Here is a 23,754-nt window from a genome sequence, read left to right as displayed (position 1 = left end):
GAGTGAAGAACGAATAAAATGCAATATAAACAGGACATCCTTGAGTTGTGAGACAAAGCAACCCTGTCAACTTTAAGGAGAGAGTTGACATGAAAAATGCAAGGTGGTGAGAAAACCACAGAAGTGGCACATGTGTCTGCAGTAAGTCACTGAAACAGGAATGATTCCAACGGAATGACTAAGAATGAACTACCTAACGATATATGAAAAGAACTGTGCTTCTATGATTGACAAGAGCTGTCTCAAGAAGACAAAGTGTGACTTGACAAAATGCCAGAACACTGGAGCGGGTTACCAGAGGACTTGCCCCAGAGTGGAAAGCCTGTGACCCTTCTGTTAATTCAGGGAGGCTGGGGATTTGCGAGTCTATTAGGTTACAGAGATGGATGACATGATAAACATTATAAGCACTACCTGTCTTGGGAGCTTCCATCACAACATTAGATCAGTGACTTGCCATGACCTCAGACACCACGCTAAGAGGATACCTGATTCAGCACATGGCCAATAACAAACTGATCCCTTCCAGGAAAATATGTTGATCTTTTTAACAGGAAAAAAAGAGCAAGCTTCAAAGGACAGACTCATACTCTCCTGAAGGTAGAAATGCAGTTTTGAACAGCAAGCTGAAACTCTTCTTGGCCATTCTGGACTTTTGTAAAAGCTTTTAAAACCTAAATAGAGTCTGTAAACATAAAGGAATGTCCTAGGATCTTAATGGCTGCTGTGCCCTGGGCAATGACACCTCATTTTGGCGTCAACACACAACATGCCTTTGAAAGTCCTGCTTTAGAGCTGCCTTCGGCATCCTGTATAAACCAGTTTTGTTATCTCACAGCTTCCACACCTAAGCAGAGTCCACCTTTTTACTGCAGTATAAAAAATGTAGAAATGAGGTAGCATTATACATCCTGTTCCCAGAGGGGATTGCTTCTGAAAGAGGATACTCTTTGATATAAACTCTGCTAGACTAAGAAAACACTGTTTCTTAATTTTACTTAGTGCTCTAGAGCAGGGGTTGGCCAATTCTGGCTACAGCCCTACCTGGCCTGCAGCTTGCTTGGTAAATCAAGTTTTGCTGGGCACAGCCACATCTATTCACTTGCACACGATCGATAGCTGCTTTTGCACCACAACAGCAGAGCTGAGTTGTTGTGACCAAGACAGTATGGACCACAAGACCAAAAATATTCACTCTCTGGCCCTTTCCTGGAAAGGCCCAACAACCCTGTGGTAAGGAATGTAATGCCCGCAGACTGAGGCTGATATGTAGAAGGGAAGAAAAGCTACTCTGCTTTCATATTACTTTTTCTTATTGAGAAACCACCTTTAGAATGTGTTCAAGATATAAGCTCTATTTTTAAAAATGGTCTGGAAGATTATTTTTACTATCATTTTTGTCTTGACCACTTTCTGTCTCAAGAAACTTTTAAAGATGAATAAATTAAACCCAAGGCATGCAGAAGGAAGCAAACAATAAAATTAATATGGAAAAAAATAGAAACCAGCAAAACAAGAGTATTACTGAAATCGGAAGTTGATTATTTGAAAAGGTCAACAAAACTGATAAACGATTAGCCAAGAAAAAGAAAACACAAATAGAAGCAGACTTCACTACCAGCCTTAGAAAAACGAAAAGTAGGATTAGGGAATACCATGAAGAACTGTATGTCAACAATAGACAATTTAGCTAAAGTGGACAAATTCCTACAGACTTAAATTACTGACACTGACTAGAGGAGAGAGTCTGGAGAAGGAAAATAGCAGACGAGAGGCAAGACTAACTTGCAGCCCCACTTGGATGGACAAAGCAGTGTCTGGAGACTCACATCATAAACTTTTGCTCCAGGAACTACCGCAATAATATACCAGCAAAGTCAAGAGAATCCACAGACCCTTTGAAGGAGGTGGATTGCCGCTGCATGCTCCGTGGGACAGCCGAAGAACTGTAAGCCTGCTTGCTTTCTCAGCTGGGAGCTTTGTAGCCTGGGACAGGTCCTCTGCCCTGCTCACTGGCTGCCTAGAAGCAAACTCCCTGCTTTTGTTGGGGGCATGGTGGGAGTGAGATCAGCCTTTTGGGAGATGGGTGAGGCCTGTGACTGCCAGCTTTCCCCTACTTCCTGGGTGACCTGTGTGACACAGCAGAGGTGGCCATAATCCCCCTGGGAACACAACTCCATTGGCCTGAGGACCAGACTCCCATCCCCTACAGCAGCCGCACCAAACCCTGCCCAAAGAGAGGCTGAGCTCAGATCCATCTAACCCTGCCCCCAGCTGATGATTTTTCTCTACCTGCCCTGGTAGCCAAAGACAACATAATCTCTTGGGAGCTCAATGACCCTGCCCATTGCCTCCTCTGCCCTATACTACTGTAGCTGATGTGCTTTTGAAAGTGCGACCTCCTCGCTGGAGGCCAACCAACACAAAACCAGCTCACTTAACAAAAATAAAACCAAGGACCCTCACAAAGTCCACTTCATTCCCCTGCTGCCTCCACCAGAGCAGGTATCCATGGCTGAGGGACCTGAAGATGGATCACATGACAACAATCTTTGCAGACACTCCCCAGGACCAGCCCAGAGCCTGGTAGCTCCACTGGGTGACTAGTTCCAGAAGAGAAATAACAATCATTGCAGTTCAGCTCTCAGGAATCCCCATCCCTAGGGGAAAGGGGAGACCACCACATCAAAGGAGCACTCCGTGGGACAAAGGAATCTGAGCAGCAGCACTTGAGTCCAAGATCTTCCCGCTGACATAGTCTACTCAATTGAGAAGGAACCAGAAAAACAATCCTGGTAATACGACAAAACAAGGATCTTTACCTCAAAAGGTAAAGTGTACTAGCTACTAGCCATGAATCCAAATAAAGACAAAATCTCTGAACTGCCAGAAAAAAATTCAGAATGTCGACTGTTAAATCGAGGAGGAACCAGAGAAAGGTGAAGTCCAACTTAAAGAAATAAAGAAATAAAAATGGTATCCTGTATCATTTTATAGGATATGAACAGAAAAATCTCCAGTGAAATAACCTAAATAAAAAACAGTCACAACTTCTGGAAATAAAGAACACATTTAGAGAACTGCAAAATGCATTGGAAAGTCTCAACAGAATCCAACAAGTAGAAGAAAGAACATCATAGCTTGAAGACAAGGCTTTCAAATTAACCCAATCCAACAAAGACAAAGAAAAAAAAAAAGAATTAAAAACAATGAACAAAGCCCAAAGCCTCCAAGAAGTTTGGGATTACGTTACATGATCAAACCTAAGAATAACTGGTGTTCCTGAAGAAATGTACAAGTCTGAAAAACATGTTTGAGGGAATAATTAAGGAAAACTTCCTTAGCCTTGCTAGAGATCTAGACATCCAAATAAATAAGTTCAAAGAACACCTGGGAAATTTATCACAAGAAGATCATTGCCTAGGAACATAGTCATCAGTTTATCTAAAGTCAAGGAAAGGCTCTTAAGAGCAGTGAGGCAAAAGCATCAAGTAACCTATAATGGAAAACCTATCAGATTAACAGCAGATTTCTCAGCAGAAACCCTTCAAGCTAGATGGGACGGGGGTCCTATCTTTAGCCTTCCTAAACAAAACAATTATCAGCCAAGAATTTTGTGTCCAGCAACTAGGCATCATATATAAAGGAAAGATAGTCTTTTTCAGACAAACAAATGCTGAGAGAATTTGCCATTGCCATGCCAGCACTGTAAGAACTGCTAAAAAGGAACTCTAAATCTTGAAACAAATCCTGGAAACACATCAAAACAGAACTTCTTTAAAGCATGAATCTCACAGGACCTATAAAACAAAACAATGAAGAAAAAAAGTATCCAAGCAACAAAGAGCATGATGAATAGAATAGTACCTCACAGGTCAATACTAACATTGAATGTAAATGCTCCAGTAAAAGATACATAATGGCAGAATGGCTAAGAATTCACCAACCAAGTATCTGCTGTCTTCAAGACACCCACCTCACATATAGAGACTCATATAAACTTAAGGTAAAGGGGTGAAAAAAGACATTCCAAGCAAATGGACACCAAAAGCAAGCAGGAGTAGCCATTCTAATATCCAACAAAACAAACTTTAAAGCAACAACAGTTAAACAAGACAAAGAGGGACATTACATAGTGATAAAAGAAACAGTCCAACGGGAAAATATCACAATCCTAAATATATATGTACCTAACACTGGAGCTCCTAAATTTATACAACAATTACTACTAGATCTAAGAAATGAGATAGACAGCAACACAATACCAGGGGGGACACTTCAGTACTAGACAGCTCATCAAGACAGAAAGTCAGCCAACAATGCACAAACTGTTCCCTAGTACAAATGGACTTAACAGGTATTTACAGAATATTCTACACCCAACAACTGCAGAATATACATTCCATTCATCAGCACATGAACATTCTCCAAGATAGATTATATGATAGGCCATAAAACAAGTATCAACAAACTTAAAAGAATCAAAATTATAGCAAGTACTCTCTCAGACCACAGTGGAACAAAATCAAAATTATAGCAAGTACTGTCTCAGACCATAGTGGAATAAAATTGGAAATCAACTCAAAAGGAACCCTCAAAACCATGCAAATAAATGGAAATTAACTTCCTCCTGAATGATCACTGCATCAACAATGAAATTAAGATAGAAATTTTTAAATTCTCTTAACTGAACAATAATAATGACATAACCTATCAAAACCTCTGGGATACACGAAAGGTGGAGCTAAGAGGAAAGTTCATTGCATTAAATGCCTCCATCAGAAAGTGTGAAAGAGCACAAACAGACAATCTAAGGTCAGACCCCAAGAAGCTAGAGAAACAAGAACAAACCAAACCCAAAAGAGAAAACCAAGATCAGAAGAAGAAAAGAAATAACCAAGATCTGAGCAGAATTAAATCAAATTCAAACAAAAAAATGCAAAAGACAAATGAAATAAAAAGCCGGTTTTTGAAAAGGTAAATACAATTGATAGCTCAACTGCAAAACTAACCAAAATAAGAAAAAAGAAGATCCAATTAGAAATGAAATGGGAGATACTGCACCTGATGCCACAGAAATACAAAAGATCATTCAAGGATGCTATGAACACCTTTATGTGCATAAACCAGAAAACCTAGAGGAGATGGATAAATTCCTGGAAATCTACAACATTCCTAGGTTAAACCAGGAGAAACAGAAACTCTGAAGAAACTAATAATGAGCAGCGAGACTGAAATCGTAATAAAAAAAAAATTGTCAACACAGAAAAAGTCCAGGCCCAGACTCACAGCTGAATTATTCTATGAAGCCTGTATCACCCTAATACCTAAAGCAGGAAAGAACATAACAAAAAAAGAAACTAGACACCAATATCCCTGATGAACACAGATGCAAAAATCCTTAACAAAATATAAGCTAAGAGAGAGTACTTACTCCAACATGAATTTTATTAAAAAGATAATCCACCATGATCAAGTGAGTCTCATACCACAAATGCATGGATAGTTTAACATCCACAAGCCAATAAATGTGATACATCACATAAACATAATTAAAAACAAAAATCACATGATCTTCTCAAGAGAAATAGAAAAAGCGTCTGACAAAATCCAGCATTCCTTTATGATTAAAACCCTCAGCATAAGTGGCATAGAAGGGACATACCTTGAGGTAATAAAAGTCATCTATGACTGCATTCTAGCCTGGACAATAAAGCAACACTCCCATTGTCTCTCCCTCTTTCTCTTCCTCTCTTTTATTCTTTTTCTTTTCTCTCTAAAAATAAAAAGTCATCTATGACAAACCCACAGCCAACATTATACTGAAGGGAGAAAAGCTGAAAGCATTCCCCCTGAGAACTGGAAAAAGACAAGGATGCCCACTTTCACCACTTCTATTCAAAATAGTACTGGAAGTCCTAGCCAGAGCAATCAGACAAGAGAAAAAAATAAAGGGCATCAAAATTGGTAAAGAGGAAGTCACATTGTTTCGAAGTATACTTCGAAAACCCTAAAGACTCCTTCAAAAATCTCCTAGAACCAAATGAATTTAGCAAAGTTTCCAGATACAAAATTCATGTACACAAATCAGTAGCCCTACTATACACCATCGGTGACCAAGCTGAGAATCAAATCAAGAGCTGGAAAAAAAAATACTTAGGAATATACTGAAACAAGGCAGCAAAAGACCTCTATAAAAGGAAAACTGCAAAACACTGCTGCAAGAAATCACAGATGGCACATACAACTGGAAACAAATCCCAGGCTCATGGATAGGTAGAATCAATATTGTGAAAATGACCATACTGCCAAAAGCAATCTACAAATTCAATGTGATTCACATCAAAATAGCACCATCATTCTTCATAGAATTAGAAGGAAAAAAAAATCCTAAAATTCATATGGAACCAAAAAAGGGCCTGCATAGCCAAAGCAAGACTAAGCAAAAAGAACAAATGTGGAGGCATTACATTACCCAACTTTAAACTATAAAGTCATACTCACCAAAACATTATGGTACTTGTATAAAAACAAGCATATAGACCAATGGAACAGAATAGAGAATCCAGAAATACAGCCAAACACTTAGTTACAGTCAACTGATCTTTGACAAAACAAACAAAAACATAAAGAGGGGAAAGGATACCCTATTCAATAAACAGTGCTGGGATAATTGGCAAGCCACATGTCAAAGAATGAGATTGAATCCTCATCTCTCACCTCATACAAAAATCAACTCAAGACGGATCAGAAACTTAAATCTAAGACCTCAAACCATAAACATTCTAGACAGTAACACTGGAAAAACCTTTCTAGGCACTGGCTTAGGCAAATACTTCATGACTAAGGACACAAAAGCAAACACAACAAAAACAAAGATAAACGGATGGGACTTTAATTAAACTAAAAAGCTTCTGCACAGCAAAAGAAATAATCAGCAGAGTCAACAGACAACCCACAGAGTGGGAAAAAATATTTGCAATCTATATAGCCGACAAAGGACTAATATCCAGAATCTACAAGGAACTCAGATCAGCAAGAAAAAAAAAATCCCATCAAAAAATGGGCTAAGGACATGAATAGACAATTCTCTAAAGAAGACACACAAATGGCCAGCAAACCGATGAAAAACATACTCAGTATCACTAATGATCAGAGAAATGCAAATCAAAATCACAATAAGATACCACCTTACTCCTGCCAAGAATGGCCATAATAAAAAAATAACACATGTTGGTGTGGAGGTGGCAAAAAGGTTAGTTAACACCTTTACACTGCTGGTAGAAATGTAAACTAGAATAACCACTATGGAAAACAGTGTGGAGATTTCTTAAAGAACTAAAAGTAGATCTGTCATTTGATCCAGCAGTCCCACTCTTGAATACCCACAAGAAAGGCAGTCATTACACAAAAAAAGACACTTGCACACACATGCTTATAGCAACACAACTTGTGACTGCAAAAATATGGAACCAGACCAAATGCCCATCAATCAACAAGTGAATAAAGAAAATGTGGTGTGTATGTGTATGTGTGTGTGTATATACACACATATGTATGTGTATGTACACACATATATGTATTTGTACACACACATATATACCCATACACATACCATGTAATACTACTCAGTCATAACAAGGAATGAAATAATGGCATTTGCAGCAACCTGGATGGAACTGGAGACCAATATTCTAAGTGAAGTAATTCAGTAATGGAAAACCAAATGTGTGTTCTCACTCATAAGTGGGAACTAAGCTATGAAGACGCCAAGGCCTAAGAATGATACAATGGACTTTGGGGACTCAGGGGAAAGGGTAGGAGGGTGGTAGGGGATACAAGAGTACACACTGGGTACAGTGTACACTGCTCAGGTGATGGGTGTACCGAAGTGTCAGAATCACTACTAAAGAACTTATTCATGTAACCAAACACCACCTGTTCCCCAAAAACCTACTGAAATTAAAAGCTATATACAAACACACACACAGACACACACACACACACGGAAATGAAGTCCAAAGAGACCTGCAAGAAGCAAAGAGACTGGAATAGTAACTTAAAATAGTCCCCAAAAGAGAACTCACTCATGCCTAGCCGGTTTCACTACTGAATTCTATCAAACATTTGAAGTTTGGTTGAACACACACACACACACACACAATCCTTCACAATCTTTAAAAAAAACAGAGAAGAGGAACATTTCCAAACTCACTGTATGAGGCCAGCATTAACCTGATACCAACACCAGAAAACAACAGCACAAGAAATAAAAACTACAAGGGCAATATCCTTCATATAACATGGAAGCAAAAGTCCTCAACAAAATACTGCAAATGAATGCAGCAACACATAAAAAGGACTGTATGCAATGATCAGCTAGGACTTATCCAGGAATACAAGATTGATTTACTACCCTCAAATCAATTAATGTAATATACCATATTACAACACAGTAAAGTAAAAACCATACAATCATCTTAATAGAGGAAGAAAGAACACTGAAAAATTAAACACCCATTCAAGACAAAAACTCTCAGCAAACCAGAAATAGAAGGCTCCCTCCAGTGGAAAAAGGGCATTAATGAAAAACCTATAACACCATACTTAATGGTAAGAGAATGAATCATTTCCAGCTAAGATAAAAAAAATGTTAAAAATATGACAAGGACGTCCATTCTCACCACCGCTATTCAACGCTGTAGTGGAAGATCTAGCCAGTGCAATTATGCAAGAAAAAGAAATGAAAGGCATCTAGAGTATAAAAGAAGTAAAACTGTTTTTACTCATGTAAAAGATTATTTGTAGAAAATCCTATGGCGCCTACAAAAACCACTAATAGAACTATAAAATAAACTCAGCATAGAATAAGAGATAAACATATAAAAATCAATTGTGCACTGTGCGTGTGTGTATAGAGTACATATACATATATATAATATATATGTGTGCATGTGTGTGTATGGGGGGGCAATGAACAATCTGAAATTGAAATATTTTCACCCACAGTAGCAATAAAAAGAATCCTTAGGAATATACTTAACAAGTTCGAGACGTATACAACAAAAAACACACAGCAGTACTGAATACCTAAGCAAATGGAGATATATCCTGTGTTAACAGACTGAAAGACTTAAAATTAAGAAAACAGTACTTCCCAAGTTGTTCTACAGATTCTAGCCCCAGTTCTAATCGCAGCTGGGTTTGTTTTGCTTTTATGTAGAAATTGAAAAAATGATCCTGGAATTCATATTACCCTAAGTAGCCAAAATGCAAATTACCCCAAATAGCCAAAAGGATCTTGAAAAGGAAGAACAAAGTTGGAGGCCTCACACTTCCCATTTTAAAAAACTAAATACAAAGCTATAGTAACCAAGACAGTGTGGTATGGCATAAGATAAACATACAGATTAATGGAACACATTTGGAAGTCCAGAAATAAACCTTTTCATTTATGGTCAACTGGTTAATATGGTTAATTTCAACGAGAATGCCAAAATAGCCTTTTTCACAAACGATATTGGGTCAAATAAACATCCACATGCAGAAGAATGAATGTGGACCATTTTGTGGTATCATTCACAAAAATTAACTAAAGATATATGACAGGCCTAATGTAAGTGCTGAAACTCTTAGGAAAAAACATAGTTGTAAATCTTTGGGACCTTGGGTCAGGCAATGATTTCTTAGATATGGTATCAAGAGCTTAAAAAACAAAGAGCAAGTCGGTAAACTGGACTTCAAAAAATTTTTTTTAAATAGTACTTTTCAAAAGACATTGTTAAAACAAAATGAAAAGACAAGCCACAGACTGGGAGAAAGCACATTTGCAAATCATATGTCCCATAAGGACCTATATCCAGAACATATAAAACAACTCTTACAAACCAAGAAGATGATGAATAACCTGATTTTAAAATGATTTGAATACATGTTTCACCAAATAAGATATCCAAATGGTCAACAAGCACATGACAAAAATGTTCACTAACATTAGGGAAATGTGAATCAAAACAGGATAACTCTTCATGTTAACTAGAATTGACATTATCAAAAAAAGCACAATTACAAGTATTGGGGAGGGTATGGAGAAGCTGGAACCCTCACACATTGCTAGTGGGGATATAAGATGGTGTACCACTTTGGAAAACAGTTTTCAAGTTTCTGAAAATGTTAAACATGCATTTACCATATGACCCAGCAAATTCTACTCCCAAGAGAAAGGAAAACATTTCTGTACAAAGACTTGTATGGGAAGGTCCAGAACAGCATAACAAAAAGTGGACACAACCCAATCAACTAGTAAATGAATCAAACGTGACAGTCTGAACAGTCTCAGTAATAAGACAGAATGACATACTGACACATGCGACAACATGGATCAATCTCAGAAATATGCTAAGTGAAAGAAGCCAGATACAAAAGACCACATATTATAAAACTCTATTTATATGAATTGTCCAGAATAGGAAAATGTATAGAGACAAGAAATCATTTAGTGGTTACCTAAGGCTGGGGGTGAGAATGGGGAGTGACTGTAAATGGCCCTGAGATTTCTTTTGGGGTGATGGGAATGTTCTAAAATTGGACTGTGATGATGACTGTAGAACCATATAACTATATAAACGTTACTGAATTGTACCCTTCAAATATTATGTTAAATATAACTCTGAAAGCTGTATTTTAAAAAAATCTTAAAATGCGAAGTGGCTGTATAAATCCTTTTGTGATACCAACATTCTCTGGACATTAACTTCTTGGCTGAAGGGATTTACTCTTCCGAAGGAAGAAGAATACAAAACCTGCTTGAGAAATTACTTGCCCAAGGTCAGTGGCTATGTGTAAGAAGTGAGAGTCAGTGATCTTCCAGAAAGATTTCAGGAAGCTTTATGGTCAATCTTTTAACAAAAATTTAATAGCCCCCCCCTACAAAAAAATCAAAGAACACCATCAACGATGTATAATTTGGGCTATTTTAGACAGCTAACTGATGAAATATTTACCTTCTGAAAAGGATGCTTTCTCATCAGCTCATTCAGCAGTATTTACACTGACCTAGCACCTAGCTATACATCTTGGTTTAAAAATAAAAACTCCCAACATGTGATAACAAGGCCTAAACTTTTATCTGTTATAATTTGCTGGTTAATATAAAATAACTGAAAAGAACCACCTTACGTCATTAGTGTTGCTTCATTTATTTCCTTTGCTTTTCAGCGGGGCGATCCTAGATCCTAAAGGGACGCCGAACCCGGTGGCCATCTTCAGCACACGACTGTGCTCCTCCTTTTGAGGAACAGAAGTGAACATGACAGACTTCTGTATCATACTGGTTGGCTCATAAGCTGTTAACCATTAAAAGACAATATAACTGAGCTTTCCTAAAATAAACCATTTATTGAAAAAAGAACCCTTTTCTTAAATTTCATTAATCAGCCTTTTGCATTACAAACCTGCAGCTTGCCAACAACAACAACAACAACAACAAAGGTAAGGCTTCACAGTCAGTGCACTCGACAAACAGGAAATTAAAAACAAGGTATAGGACGCCTGATAACACTACAACTTCTTTTGAACCTAGAAAGGTCAAAACACTACGCTGATGTCATGGTTCTCAGTCGTGCGAGACACGGAGGAGACAGAGGCAATGGTCCGTGTACAGTAGTAATGGCACTTAACATGCAGCTTCTTTAACCTCGTGGCCACCAGCCCTCCGGAGGGCCTTTTGCCACGTCAGACAAACAGGAGCAGCAGGAGAAGTGACGCTTGTCACCTGTGCAGTCTTCAGTCTTGGAAGGTTAAAAAGGCTTATACTGCTTCTCAGCACAGTCTTTATGTAAATATTACATACAGTAGTGATTAACAGAATTTTCCAAGTCCATATTCTACTAGGCTTCATTCTTCATCTGTGCAAACCTGTGAGGAAGCAGGAGAGAGCTGAGCCCTTGCAGAGGCAGGTGTGCACTCATGCATAAGCGCAGTGCGAGCCTTACAGGGAAGGCCCCATCCACTCATCCTGATGCTCCCAGCACTGTGCTGGGCATAGAGGGAGAGGCTTAAGAAATGTAATGAGCAATGGCAGTGGTAAGTTACTGCTCTTAAGTTAAGCCGGGAATTGACTATTGAAAGAATTTTCAAAAATTGAGTATGTGCATTCTCAGGTCAATGTAAATTGTTATGCTTTTTATAACTAAGACATCAATCGTTATTTAATTGCAAATCCCTAACACCTCCGTAGCTGATCCAGCTGCTTGCCCCTTCCTCCCCCTTAACAAGAAGAAATGACCCCACTCTTCCACACCTTCCTTTCCTTTACCAGGAGCTCTCCTGCTGGGCCCCTGCGAGGCTCTTTTCTCCAGGCCTCTAATCTCACCTACTTCTCCTCTGTGGACCCTCCCAGCAATATTTCTGTCTCCCACACCTGTGCCTTACCCCAAATCCCTCAAGTGCCAGCCCCACATATGAAAACGCCCATCTGAAACCTCCTAGCAGATGTTCCAAACATACCCCAAGCTTCATCCACCAAAGAGCACCCACCATCTCCTGACCCACCCCTCACCCAGCTGCTTCTTTCTCTACTCTGGCAAATGGAGTCTATGACCTGGTGACACAAACCAGAAACCTGGGAGCCACCCTAGACTCCTCCCCTCACTCACCTTTCATATCCAATCACTGGTCAGTCACGGCACTCCCCTAAACGCTGCTGATCACTCACCCAGACCGCCCTCTCCCAACCCCTTGGCTGTATCAGAAACTTCTCAATGCTCTTGACTCTAGACTGATCTTTCTAAAACACTACGTCATCATTTATGTTTACAATAAATGGAAATGCCTTCATGTTGTTCCTGCTTACCGTTCCAGCCTTATCTTCCTGCCCTTCTCTATGTCCTGTGTTCATCAGGATCTACCTATACACGGCTCCATGACCACCCCACCCTCCCTGAAGGGTGAGCCTTTCCAAGCCTCTTCACTTTGTCTTCCACGCCCCTCCCCGACTCCTGACCTGGCCATGCCTCTCAAAGAACTAAGGTACCTCATTCTAGAGAAAAAGGAACTGAGATTGGCTGACTTAATGAAATTCCTCTTCTGAGTAACCTTACATACCATTATCACAGCTCTTAATGATCAGTCGTTACTCTCTTGACTCCTCAAGTAGACTATACACTTTCAAGAGTGGAAACTCTTTCATCCAGTCCCACTTAAAATTCCACTTTACCATCTCTAGTGTACCTCAAATGCACCATCAAAATAGATCAAGTAGAAGAACCTCAACGAACATTTTCCAAATGAAAAAACACATACAAAAATTCCTGGCATAATAATACACTTAGTTCCTTACCACTTCAGATATGGGTACTTTAAAGTTTCAAAATTTCATTAACGTCTAGATGCAAAACAGAACTGAAATACTTAGACATGAAAAAGACTATCCAGCAATCTGCCAAACCTTGACAAACGAATGGTCGAGGAGCTGGCTGGCGGTCCATCTCATCTTTGGGTCACTTTCAAGGCAGTGAGAAAGGAAGTCCTTTCCTTCAGGGCTTAATCTTTCAGGGATTGGTGGCTTATGTCCCATCCCCACTTTATACATAATTTGAAAGTTGTGCTCATACTCATGCCAAGGCCTCTAAAAAAGATGTTTTTAAAAATCAGACTTTAATATTATATAGCCACAAACAATGCAAATGCTCAGTCTCTTTTTAAGTATCTCATAATTAATATATATCAGGGGACAGCAAACTTTTACTGAAAGGGCCAAACAATATTTTAGGTTTACAGCCCATATGATCTCTAACAACTATTCAACTCTCTTGTGGCAGCCTGGTTGCAGCTATGGACAACATATAAGTGAACGAACACGACTCTTCCAATAAAACTTTATAAACAGGTGGCCAGCATTGTTTGCCTACTCCATTTGGGGTGCGCTATTTAGTCCAACATTATCTAGAAGCCGTCATCATACAACTAAAAATATAATACATAAAGTGATATAAAAATGTCTATAAAATCCAATTCTCTTACAGGGAATAGTTAATAGACTACCTTATTGAAAAATAAAAATTCCATTAGTGCAAAGCTTATTTCATTATGATTCTATGAAAAATGAGATTCACAGGGGAAGGAACTGTGTACGGCATTCTAATTTATATACTATTTTTTTGTTACTGCCAATGAGAACTTGTTCTTTTATGTATGGCCTGACTGGAATAACACAGATATCACAACCACCTTCCTATTTCAATGCTAACAGAAATAATGTTGGCTAATATTTAGTGAGCACTTATATGGCTGATCTCTTTCAGCAACTCCAAGGTATAGCTATATAATAATTAACTGATTTCCTATTAATAACTTTTAACTTAGAAATGAAGGTCTCTTAACTTTTTTGCTATAACTGTGTATGTGTAGAGTAAGCTACACATATGCAATACATGCGTGTCTTTACACATTTGTATAATTGCTCATTAGTATTATCATCATAAGATACATTTTTCAGAAGCAGAAAACTTCCTGGTTTAAGTGCTATGCACATGTAAAATTTTGATACAGATTGGAAACATCTTCAGAGCAACTCCACCACATGGAATAACTGTTCACAACATGTCTATTTCTTTTTTTGAGACGGAGTTTCGCTCTTGTTACCCAGGCTGGAGTGCAATGGCGCGATCTCGGCTCACCGCAACCTCCGTCTCCTGGGTTCAGGCAATTATCCTGCCTCAGCCTCCTGAGTAGCTGGGATCAAGGGCACGCGCCACCAACACGTCTATTTCTTTACGTACTTTCTAAAAAGTGAGTATTCTCAATCTTTAAAAATGTCACTCAGCACTCTGGGAGGCCAAGGCAGGCAGATCATGAGGTCAGGAGTTCAAGACCAGCCTGGCCAATATAGTGAAACCTGGTCTCTAATAAAAACACAAACATGAACTGGGCATAGTGGCAGGTGCCGGTAGTCCCAGCTACTTAGAAGGCTGAGGCAGGAGAATTGCTTGAATTCGGGAGGCAGAGGTTGCAGTGAGCTGTGATCATTCTACTGCACTCCAGCTTGGGCAACAAAGTGAGACTAAGTCACACAAAGAAAAGTCACTCATATGTTAAGTAAAAAAGATTTCACTTTAAAATATATAATTCTGATTAACGAGGCTGTCATCTTCTCAAGTTTTCTTTTGTTAATAGACAATCCTTTTAGAGCAGTTTTGAGTTTAAAGAAAAATTAACTGGAAAGTACAGAGAGTTCCCATATTCCCCTCCCTGTCTCACAGTTTAGTGTGCTCCTTTTTTTTTTTTTTACAACTGATGAGCTAATGTCAATGCATTGTTGTAAACTACTGAAGTCCATAGTTTATATCAAAGTTCACTCTGTGGCATATTCTATAGGTTTGAACATAGACCTACTGACATCTATCTATCATCACTGTGTCCTACAGAGTGGGTTTACTCCTCTAAAAATTCCTTGTACTCCACCTGTTCATCTCTCTGTTCCCTGAGTCCCTGGCAGGCACTCGTCTTTGTACTGTCCCTGTGGTTTTGCCTCTTCCCAAATGTCACGTAGACGGAATGGCTCAGTGTGCAGGCTTTTTAGACTGGCATCTTTCATCACTTAGCCACATGCATTTAAGGTTCCTCCATGTCTTTTTGTGGCTCAATAGCATGTTTCCTTTTATCACTCAGTAAAACTCCTTTGTATGAATGCAACACAGTTTGTTTATTCGCTTAACTATTGAAGAACATGTTGGTTGCTTCCAAGTTTTGGCGATTACGAATAAAGCTGCTGTAAACATTCACGTGAGGTTTTTTTGTGAGGACATTTCTTTTCGTAACTGCTTGCTTCCTTGTGTTTATTAATTAGAGGTTTATGCTTCTTCGATTCACTCATAAGAGTTCTCTATGGCATATATCTTACAAATACTTGTTTCCTTGTCAGTCATTTGTCTTAATATTACTGTATCTTTCAATGGGTCAGATTTTTGTCTCTAATAATGTTCGCTATTTAGCAGAAAATGTGTCCGCAGTATTTGTAATGAATAATCAATCCATAATTACTGTTCTGTTAATGCACAGTGCCCTTCTGAAGTTCCTCCGCCAGGTGTGGGGGCTCTGCTTACCTTGCCAGTCACCATTTCTATGACAACACACCCCAGACTCCAGATGTCGGCTGCACGCCCATGGCCTTCTCCTTTGGCGCGAGTGATGACTTCAGGTGCCATGTATGCTTTAAAAGTCACAGATAGGGTGACAGTAACAGGTTACAAACACATCACCATGGTTTTTTTTTTTTTTTTTTTTTTTTTTGGGAGACGGAGTTTTGCTCTTGTTACCCAGGCTGGAGTGCAATGGCGCGATCTTGGCTCACCGCAACCTCTGCCTCCTGGGATCGGGCAATTCTCCTGCCTCAGCCTCCCAAGTAGCTGGGACTACAGGCACGTGCCACCATGCCCAGCTAATTTTTTGTATTTTTAGTAGAGACAGGGTTTCACCTTGTTGACCAGGATGGTCTCAATCTCTTGACCTCGTGATCCATCTGCCTCGGCCTCCCAAAGTGCTGGGATTACAGGCGTGAGCCACCGTGCCCAGCCATCACCATGTTTTAATAGAGCCAAGCAATAAATTAATATTGTACAATATTATTTTTCTGCATTAAGTAACAGTAAATATCAAAAACTTACAGTTCAAATCTACTTGTTGAACAAACTTTTTAGGGGACACAAATTCTCTTTTAAAAGTATTTTTGAATGTACACATTTCCAAATTAATTGTATTCACAATGAAAATGTAAAATCTAACCTGCAAAGGAGGAGGCAAAATTTCGTGATCAAAACAAGTAACTACCATTTAACCATAGTACTGTTTAGACTATAATAGTTTTTTTGTTTGTTTTTTTAAGATGGTGTCTTGCTCTATCGCCCAGGGTGGAGTGCAGTAGCACCATCTTGGCTCACTGCAGCCTCTGCCTCCTGGGTTTAAGTGATTCTCCTGCCTCAGCCTCCTGAGCAGCTAGGATTACAGGTGTGCACCACCATGCCTGGCTAATTTTGTATTTTCAGTAGAGGCAGAGTTTCACCATGTTGGTCAGGCTGGTCTCGAAGTCTTGACCATATGATCAGCCGCCTTAGCCTCCCAAAGTGCTGGGATTACAGGTATGAGCCATCGTGCCTGGCCATTATAGTAGTTTTAAGAAAAACAATGCAAACAACAAAAGAGTTGTTGTGGTAAGAAAAAGAGGCTTTCCTCTCTCCTGTCATCCACAAGCAGTCATTTAATTTACCAATCCAATAGCTGCTCTTGGGTGGGAGCCCAAGTGTGTGAGGAAGCAGTCCTTCTCACGACTGAAAACCTTTACCTGCTCTCCCATCCTACTGACAAAGAAAGGTGAAGGGAACATGCATGTCCCAAGCATTCTGCATGAAGTCAGAGTGCAAAGACCAACAAAACTGGTCTCACCTGCTGTCCCCAGGGTGCTGTTCACTTCACCAGGCATGGTCTGGGCATTGTTCTTGAGCTTTACCGAGCATCCAAAATCTCCCAGTTTGATTAATCCAGATGAGGTAAGGAAGATATTGGCACCTAAAAAGAAATAAGCAGTTGTGAAGCAGCCTCTAAAACACAATGTGGGCCTTTTGAAGGTTACATGGTAATCTAAACTACCAGGAATGTCATTCACAAACTAAACAATAGAAAGGCTTAGGAAACCTGACTTAGAAAGCATAATCACAGAAAGATCTGTAAGCCTTATTCATCAAAAATGTTAATACAAATCCACAAAATGCTAACACCAGTGCAGGTAGCCTTGACCAATACATTCTGAACTGAAATACATACCTAAATTCTAACACCAATAACCCACAGAGATACTTACAAAGAAATCACATACAGAACACAAATGCTTATGGTGGCAATCTGGAAAATTACAGATGAACACACTCAGCAGTGTCTGTAACAGGAAGCGACATGTAGACGAGAACTGCACACATACTGCAGTTCTGCAGAGTCCTTGCTGAGGCCTTTGGAATTCTATGACTGTCACTGGAAACTGTTCTGCAATTTTCAAATAGTCTTACAAGGAATATATATGCTTAACTTGCAGTCTAGTTAGAATTTGGGGATATTGTTCCTCTCTCAGGACAGCTTGGCCTTTTGCTCTAGACCACAAGATATTATTGCTCCAACTAAGTCACACATCTCTGGCATCGTGTCCTGTGATACCTTCTTCGAAAACCAACAACACAGAGCCAATCGAGTTAGACAAGCAGCCATCTGATGAGCTGAGGTCAACAGCGAATCCTCCTAACTCAGTGCTTCCCAGAGCTGATGCTCCCCACAATGGACTATGTAGTGCGGCTTGATCTTCTTGGACAATTCTACATCTGTACCTTCTCAGCCATGCTGAGCTACAAAGCATTTGATAAGGGCACCAGTGAGCTGACTTGGTTCCGACTCTGAGGGAGTCTCTTCCTGCCATGGAATAAAACAGGAAGACACCATTTTGTGACAGTGGACAGAGACTGAGGATGGTGTCTGTCGCAGCAGGACTAGAAATGGGCAATGCTATGGACTCATAAAGAGCCAGTTAAGCCAGTGCCAGAATGATCCCAGACACCAAAGCAAGACAGTGGACAGGCAGGCAGCCAATGAGACTGGCATATGCTGGGTGACTCAGGGTAAGCCACATTATAGAGCACGAACAATTCTTACACCCAAGCCAAAGCAGACTGGTGTAATCCAAAACAGCCCCCTACAGTGGGGGCCCTGGTATGATCATTATGACCGTTCTGAGACAGAAGCGCAGCTACTCCCCTTGTGTTATGAGAAAAGCACTTTTAATCCATCAATGTGGCCAAATTAACCTTCAGCAGAACTCAATTTCAAGGTTTAGGTAAACCTCATTCTTGTCTCAAAAACAGAGCCTCATATTTATATGTGGATTTCTGATCTGATTTACTGTTGCTTTACATATTCAGGATGTTCATATATAAATAGACAAGAATCCTGACACGAGAGTAAAAAAGGTTGCTTTGATCACGAATGTCTGGTAAGTATATGGGCTATGCCAAGTCAGGCTATAAAAATAGCAAACTTCATTTTGGGAAAACAGATTTCTCTAAAAGCAGTGTTGAACAGAAAGAGCAGACTCTTGAGTAGAGACATGGGTTCTATCTTGTTTCTGAATACAGGATCCTTACAGAGGCGTATTTAAACGAAAGGTATTTCCACCTAGAGAAATCATATGTGGGAATGGGACGAGTGTGTTCAGAGCACCTCCCACGTGCTGGGTACCAGTGGTTCTGGCACACAGCAGCCAGGCGGGCGTGGGATTACCTTTAATGTCACGGTGGACTATGCCATGATCATGGAGGACATTGATTGCAATGGTGATCTGCTTTGAATACAGCCTAATCACATGCTCCTGAAGTCCCAGCCTTGACACCTCCTCTAACGTTCCCTCGTCACAGTACTCCATGAAGATGTACATTTCTTCCTGTGGGAGGAATACATGGCAGCTCTGTGTTGACGGTTTTCCTTACGTGTACACCAGTGAAAAATCTGGAAAACTTCATAGGCTACACCCCAAAGGAATCTTCTTTCTAATGGTATACTACACTTGCCATCCTGAGTACTGAATGTGTCTCACGACAGTCGCTTCTAAGTCCTCTCTAGAGGTGTCTGCCTGCTTCCTCTGTCTGGAATTATACAGCTCTTGGGGATAAGAACATCTCCAAATCACAGGGGATAAATTTCTATCGTCCTCTGAAGTTAAGTCTGCTATATAATCTCAGACAGGGACCAACAGGTAATGTAATGTCCCTACAAATACATTATCAAGTACTGAAACACATCCTTTTTAAACATAATTTGTAAAAACATTAAAAATGATCAATTTCCAACTCCCCCTGGAAGCTCATGCTCTATGCCATGATGCTCCAGGCGATGTTCTTTCCCTCAGCGTGTTTATTTCTAAACACGAGGGGGAAAATCAATTTGAGGTTTTAATTTTCTCTCATTTCACAATGGCTCCCTAAATACATACGAGAGAAAAACCAGTATTACTTAACAGTGTACTCGACAGTGGTTCAGCAAAAAAAATGGGGAAAAAAAGGTCACAAGAAGTGGTGTAAGGGGCGTTTTAGAAGAATCTTCTGACGGGCAGGATGGGTTTCAGTGCTTTATGATGTCAGGTTAATGACTACAGTCTACAACTTACATTTTAGGAAGAACTCCTCTAGTTTCAGAGAGAAGGCAGAAATGATGTAACTCATGGAGATTTCCTGAGAATTAGGCAAAGTTACTGTGCTCTGAAATGAGAAGACCTGTGATGTAGAACAGGACTCCATTCTGTGCCCTCACTGATTCCTCACACAAAGAGTGTCAATAGGGTCGGCTTACTCTATGCAGCTCCACACCAAAATACCGAACCAGATTGGGGTGTTTGATGCCTTCGAATATTTTCAGTTCGTCTGCAGTTTCCTTGATAGTCTTATGGTCATTAGGTTGAAATCGAATCTGTAAAGTGAGGTAATGAATACGTTAATTAGCTTGATTTAGTCTAGCTAATTATACACATTATACACATACATGGAAACATCTTATTGCACCCCATAAATATATATAATTTGCCAATTAAAAATAATTTAAAAATCAAGAAAAAAGGAAGTTTACAGCCAAGCTGGAGTGAAGTCTTTAAAAGTACAGATAGGTCCCAGGTACAGAGGAGGAAGAAACCCTGCTCCGAGGGCATGAGGACCCCCCTGTAGTGAAGGACAAGGCTCCAGAGCGAGCACAAGCCGCCGCCGGAGGCCTCCCTCTTCTTCTCCTTCTCTCCTTCCGTGTCAAACCGGAAGTCTCCACAAAAAGCAGTTGAGTCTTGTTTCCTCAGGTTTCCTGGCCCTTCCCCACCCTACCTCCAGCTGTTTCAATGCCACTCATTTCTGAAGCTTACTGTAAATGTTATATTTTCCCCCAAAAGTGCCCCCTTAAGAAACTACAGTTAATCCTCTCCTCTAACCCTTCATCACTCGTAGCTCTGCTGCCTTCATAGGCACTTCTCACACCCGTGCGGTCAGAACCATTGGGGACTTATTCCCTTCTCTGGAAGCACAAGCCCCTTCAGTGTCTGTGTATGCTGTCCCAGTGCATCTGCCTGGTTGGTCCTGAATGTCACACTGCTGGTGCTTCAGATGGCTCTATGCACAAAGAACTGAATCGCCACCAGGGTCTTCATGGAATTCCCATCACCCTAGTCGCCATGCCCAAAGGCCCCAGGGAGCCAGGGGACTCACCTCCTTCATGGCCATCAGCTCCCCGGTGTCAACGCTGATGCAGGTGTAGACCTTCCCGTACTGGCCTTCTCCTGTAAACAATGCAAACAAGCTGCACTTCCAGCCACTGCAAGGGCTGCTTTATGTTCCTTAAACTTGCAATAATACTGTCCAATTATTCTGGACGTATATTTATATATCTGTAATTATGTTTACTGTAGTTTACTATAGCAAGATCCAAAATTTTTCTAAATGTTCCTTGATAACTAAAGTCTTAGGCATCTCTTCAGTATGTCTTACCTACAAGTATCTTTAAACAGAGAAGAACTGACTTTGGTAAATTCCAGGAGAAGCATGAAAATGACCAATAAGCAGCCTTGCTGCACAATTCTGAGCCCTCACACCCCCTCAAGGAGATTGGGCTCGGGCTGGGAGCAGAAGAAAACATCCAGGACTAGACCTGGCCATTGTCTACCTCACTGGAACATGTCCAGGGGTGTGTGGGAGCAGACATTCCCCTAACATACCTTCTGAGACATTAAACCAAGAGGACATGTTCCTGAACAAGACTGATAAGAATAAGTAATCCAATTTATAATAAAGTACTTGATTGTTTTCAGTGTTTTTTGCCCTACTTGAGAGCTCTAGGAAATTTCAGGTTTCTTCAGGCTGACAAAGCCCCGTATTATCAATACAACTGTGTTCGCCCCCTTCAGACCTAGATGTGTGACAGACAAATACATTTAAGTGGGGGAAGGATCTGCAACACAGCAAGACTTCTTCCCTTACATCATTTACCACTAGTTACTTCACAAGAAGCAGTTCCACCTGGAAATTAATTAATTAATGAGGGAAGTTTTAGAAAAGAAGATTGTCTTGTCCTCATTTGTATCTAGTCTCCTTTCAAATCATGTTCTTGTTGGAATAAGATAAAAAGAATATAAACTGGGCACAGTGGCTCATACCTGTAATCTTAGAGCTTTGGGAGGCCAAGGCAGGAGGACCAGTTGAAGCCAGTTCAAGACCAGCCAGCGCAACATAGTGAGACCCCCGGGTCTATCAAAAATTAGAAAAGTAAGCCAAGCATGGTAGCACACGCCTGTAGTCCCAATTACTCGGGAGGCTGAGGCAGGAGAATGGCTTGAACCCGGGAGGTGGAGGTTGCAGTGAGCCGAGATGGTGCTACTGCACTCCAGCCTGGCGACAGAGTGAGACTCTGTCTCAAAAAAGAAAAAGAAAAAAACACACATACATTTGCTCTCTCTCTCTCTCTCTGTGTGTGTGTGTGTGTGTGTGTGTTTATAGAGAGTGTGTGAGTGTGGAGAAAGAGAAAGACACTGAGACTAGAACAAACGGGTCAAAATTTGGTGCCTCTACACTGGCAACTTCCAGGGTTATTAAGCAAAACGATCCAATTTAATGAACCATTTAAAAATCTTTCTCTTTCTAAAATCTCATTTTGTATTGCTCTTAGAATACATTTTACAAACTAAACAAACAAAAAATTCCTGACCATTCTGCAAAAAGATAACTGTTTATTTACCATATCTACAAGAAAAAAAGGCCAACCACATAGGATTTAACCTGAAGAAGTATAACTATTGCTATTTCTAACAGGGACTATCTTGACATCATGTTCCTTAATTTCCTTACCAATTTTGTTTCCCCTTTGCCACTTGAAGGTCACCTTCCTCAAGCCAACATGCATAACATTATCATAGGACTTAGGCGTATCACAAACTTGACCAATGATATTCTTTCTCCTCATTTCTCGGTACCTCTTTTCTTCAAACAATCGAACTGACTTCTGGATAGTTTCTATGGGTCCTAGTTTAGAAGCAGTATCTGCAGAGAGAACCAAAACCTCATTAGTCCCAATCACTGCTATCAAGTCAATTCCTAAAACAGAAACCAATAAAAACAGAGTAATATATATTAACACTCCATTACAGCAAAGTGTATCATCTCTTCAGATAAACAGCAGGTGAGTTACGTTCTTCAAAAGCTACTAATTCAAGCATTAGTAGCTTTTGAATACTAATTGCCACCCCTTATACAGTACACAGATAAAATATAAGCTAGTCACAAAAAACGATTTCCTTTCCCAAGAATGTTGGCTAAAATCTTGTAGTGATCTACAGGCCTCTAGTTTCTCCTCTCTCCATTCCATGCTCGTTTGCCAGATTATTAAAACGTGAAATGTGATCATGACACTTTCCTATATAATTTTAATTCATGAGGCCTGGAGCAGTAACTCATACTTGTAATCCCAGCACTGTGGGAGGCGAGGCAAGCAGGTCACTTGAGCACAGGAGTTCAAGACCAGCCTGGGCAACATGGCAAAACCCCATCTCTACAAAAATATACAAAAGTTAGCTGGGTGTGCTGGTGCATGCCTGTAGTCCCAGCTACTCAGGAGGCTGAGGTGAGAGGAGCCCTTGTGCTCAGGAGGTAGAGGTTGCAATGAGCCAAGATCAAGCCACTGCACTCCAGCCTGGGTGAC

At 40.2% G+C, this 23,754-nt stretch overlaps 1 protein-coding gene across 8 annotated transcripts in view; it reads right to left on the bottom strand.

Moving 5' to 3' along the window:
- Positions 1 to 11,377: 11,377 nt before the first annotated feature.
- Positions 11,378 to 23,754, bottom strand: part of MAP3K4 (mitogen-activated protein kinase kinase kinase 4) — a 128,863-nt gene continuing 116,486 nt past the window's right edge. For 4 of the 8 annotated variants that reach the window (XR_013534662.1, XR_013534664.1, XR_013534663.1 and 1 more), the window contains 9 exons: positions 22,905 to 23,096; positions 21,273 to 21,343; positions 20,380 to 20,496; positions 20,198 to 20,288; positions 19,315 to 19,474; positions 17,440 to 17,562; positions 16,104 to 16,210; positions 13,448 to 13,627; positions 11,378 to 11,916 (listed from right to left, as the gene is read on the bottom strand). Coding sequence is in view for 4 of the 8 variants with exons in the window: in XM_008995341.5 (XP_008993589.2) it covers positions 11,896 to 11,916; positions 13,448 to 13,627; positions 16,104 to 16,210; positions 17,440 to 17,562; positions 19,315 to 19,474; positions 20,380 to 20,496; positions 21,273 to 21,343; positions 22,905 to 23,096 (971 nt within the window). In the remaining 4 variants the exon portion in view is untranslated. The remainder of the gene's footprint in view (positions 11,917 to 13,447; positions 13,628 to 16,103; positions 16,211 to 17,439; positions 17,563 to 19,314; positions 19,475 to 20,197; positions 20,289 to 20,379; positions 20,497 to 21,272; positions 21,344 to 22,904; positions 23,097 to 23,754) is intronic. The other 4 variants (XM_008995341.5, XM_002747166.7, XM_008995342.5 and 1 more) reach the window with 1 other exon arrangement.

Source organism: Callithrix jacchus, chromosome 4 (genome assembly GCF_049354715.1).
Source record: "Callithrix jacchus isolate 240 chromosome 4, calJac240_pri, whole genome shotgun sequence".
Classification (NCBI taxonomy): Eukaryota; Metazoa; Chordata; class Mammalia; order Primates; family Cebidae; genus Callithrix; species Callithrix jacchus.
This window is presented reverse-complemented; position numbering and strand designations above follow the sequence as displayed.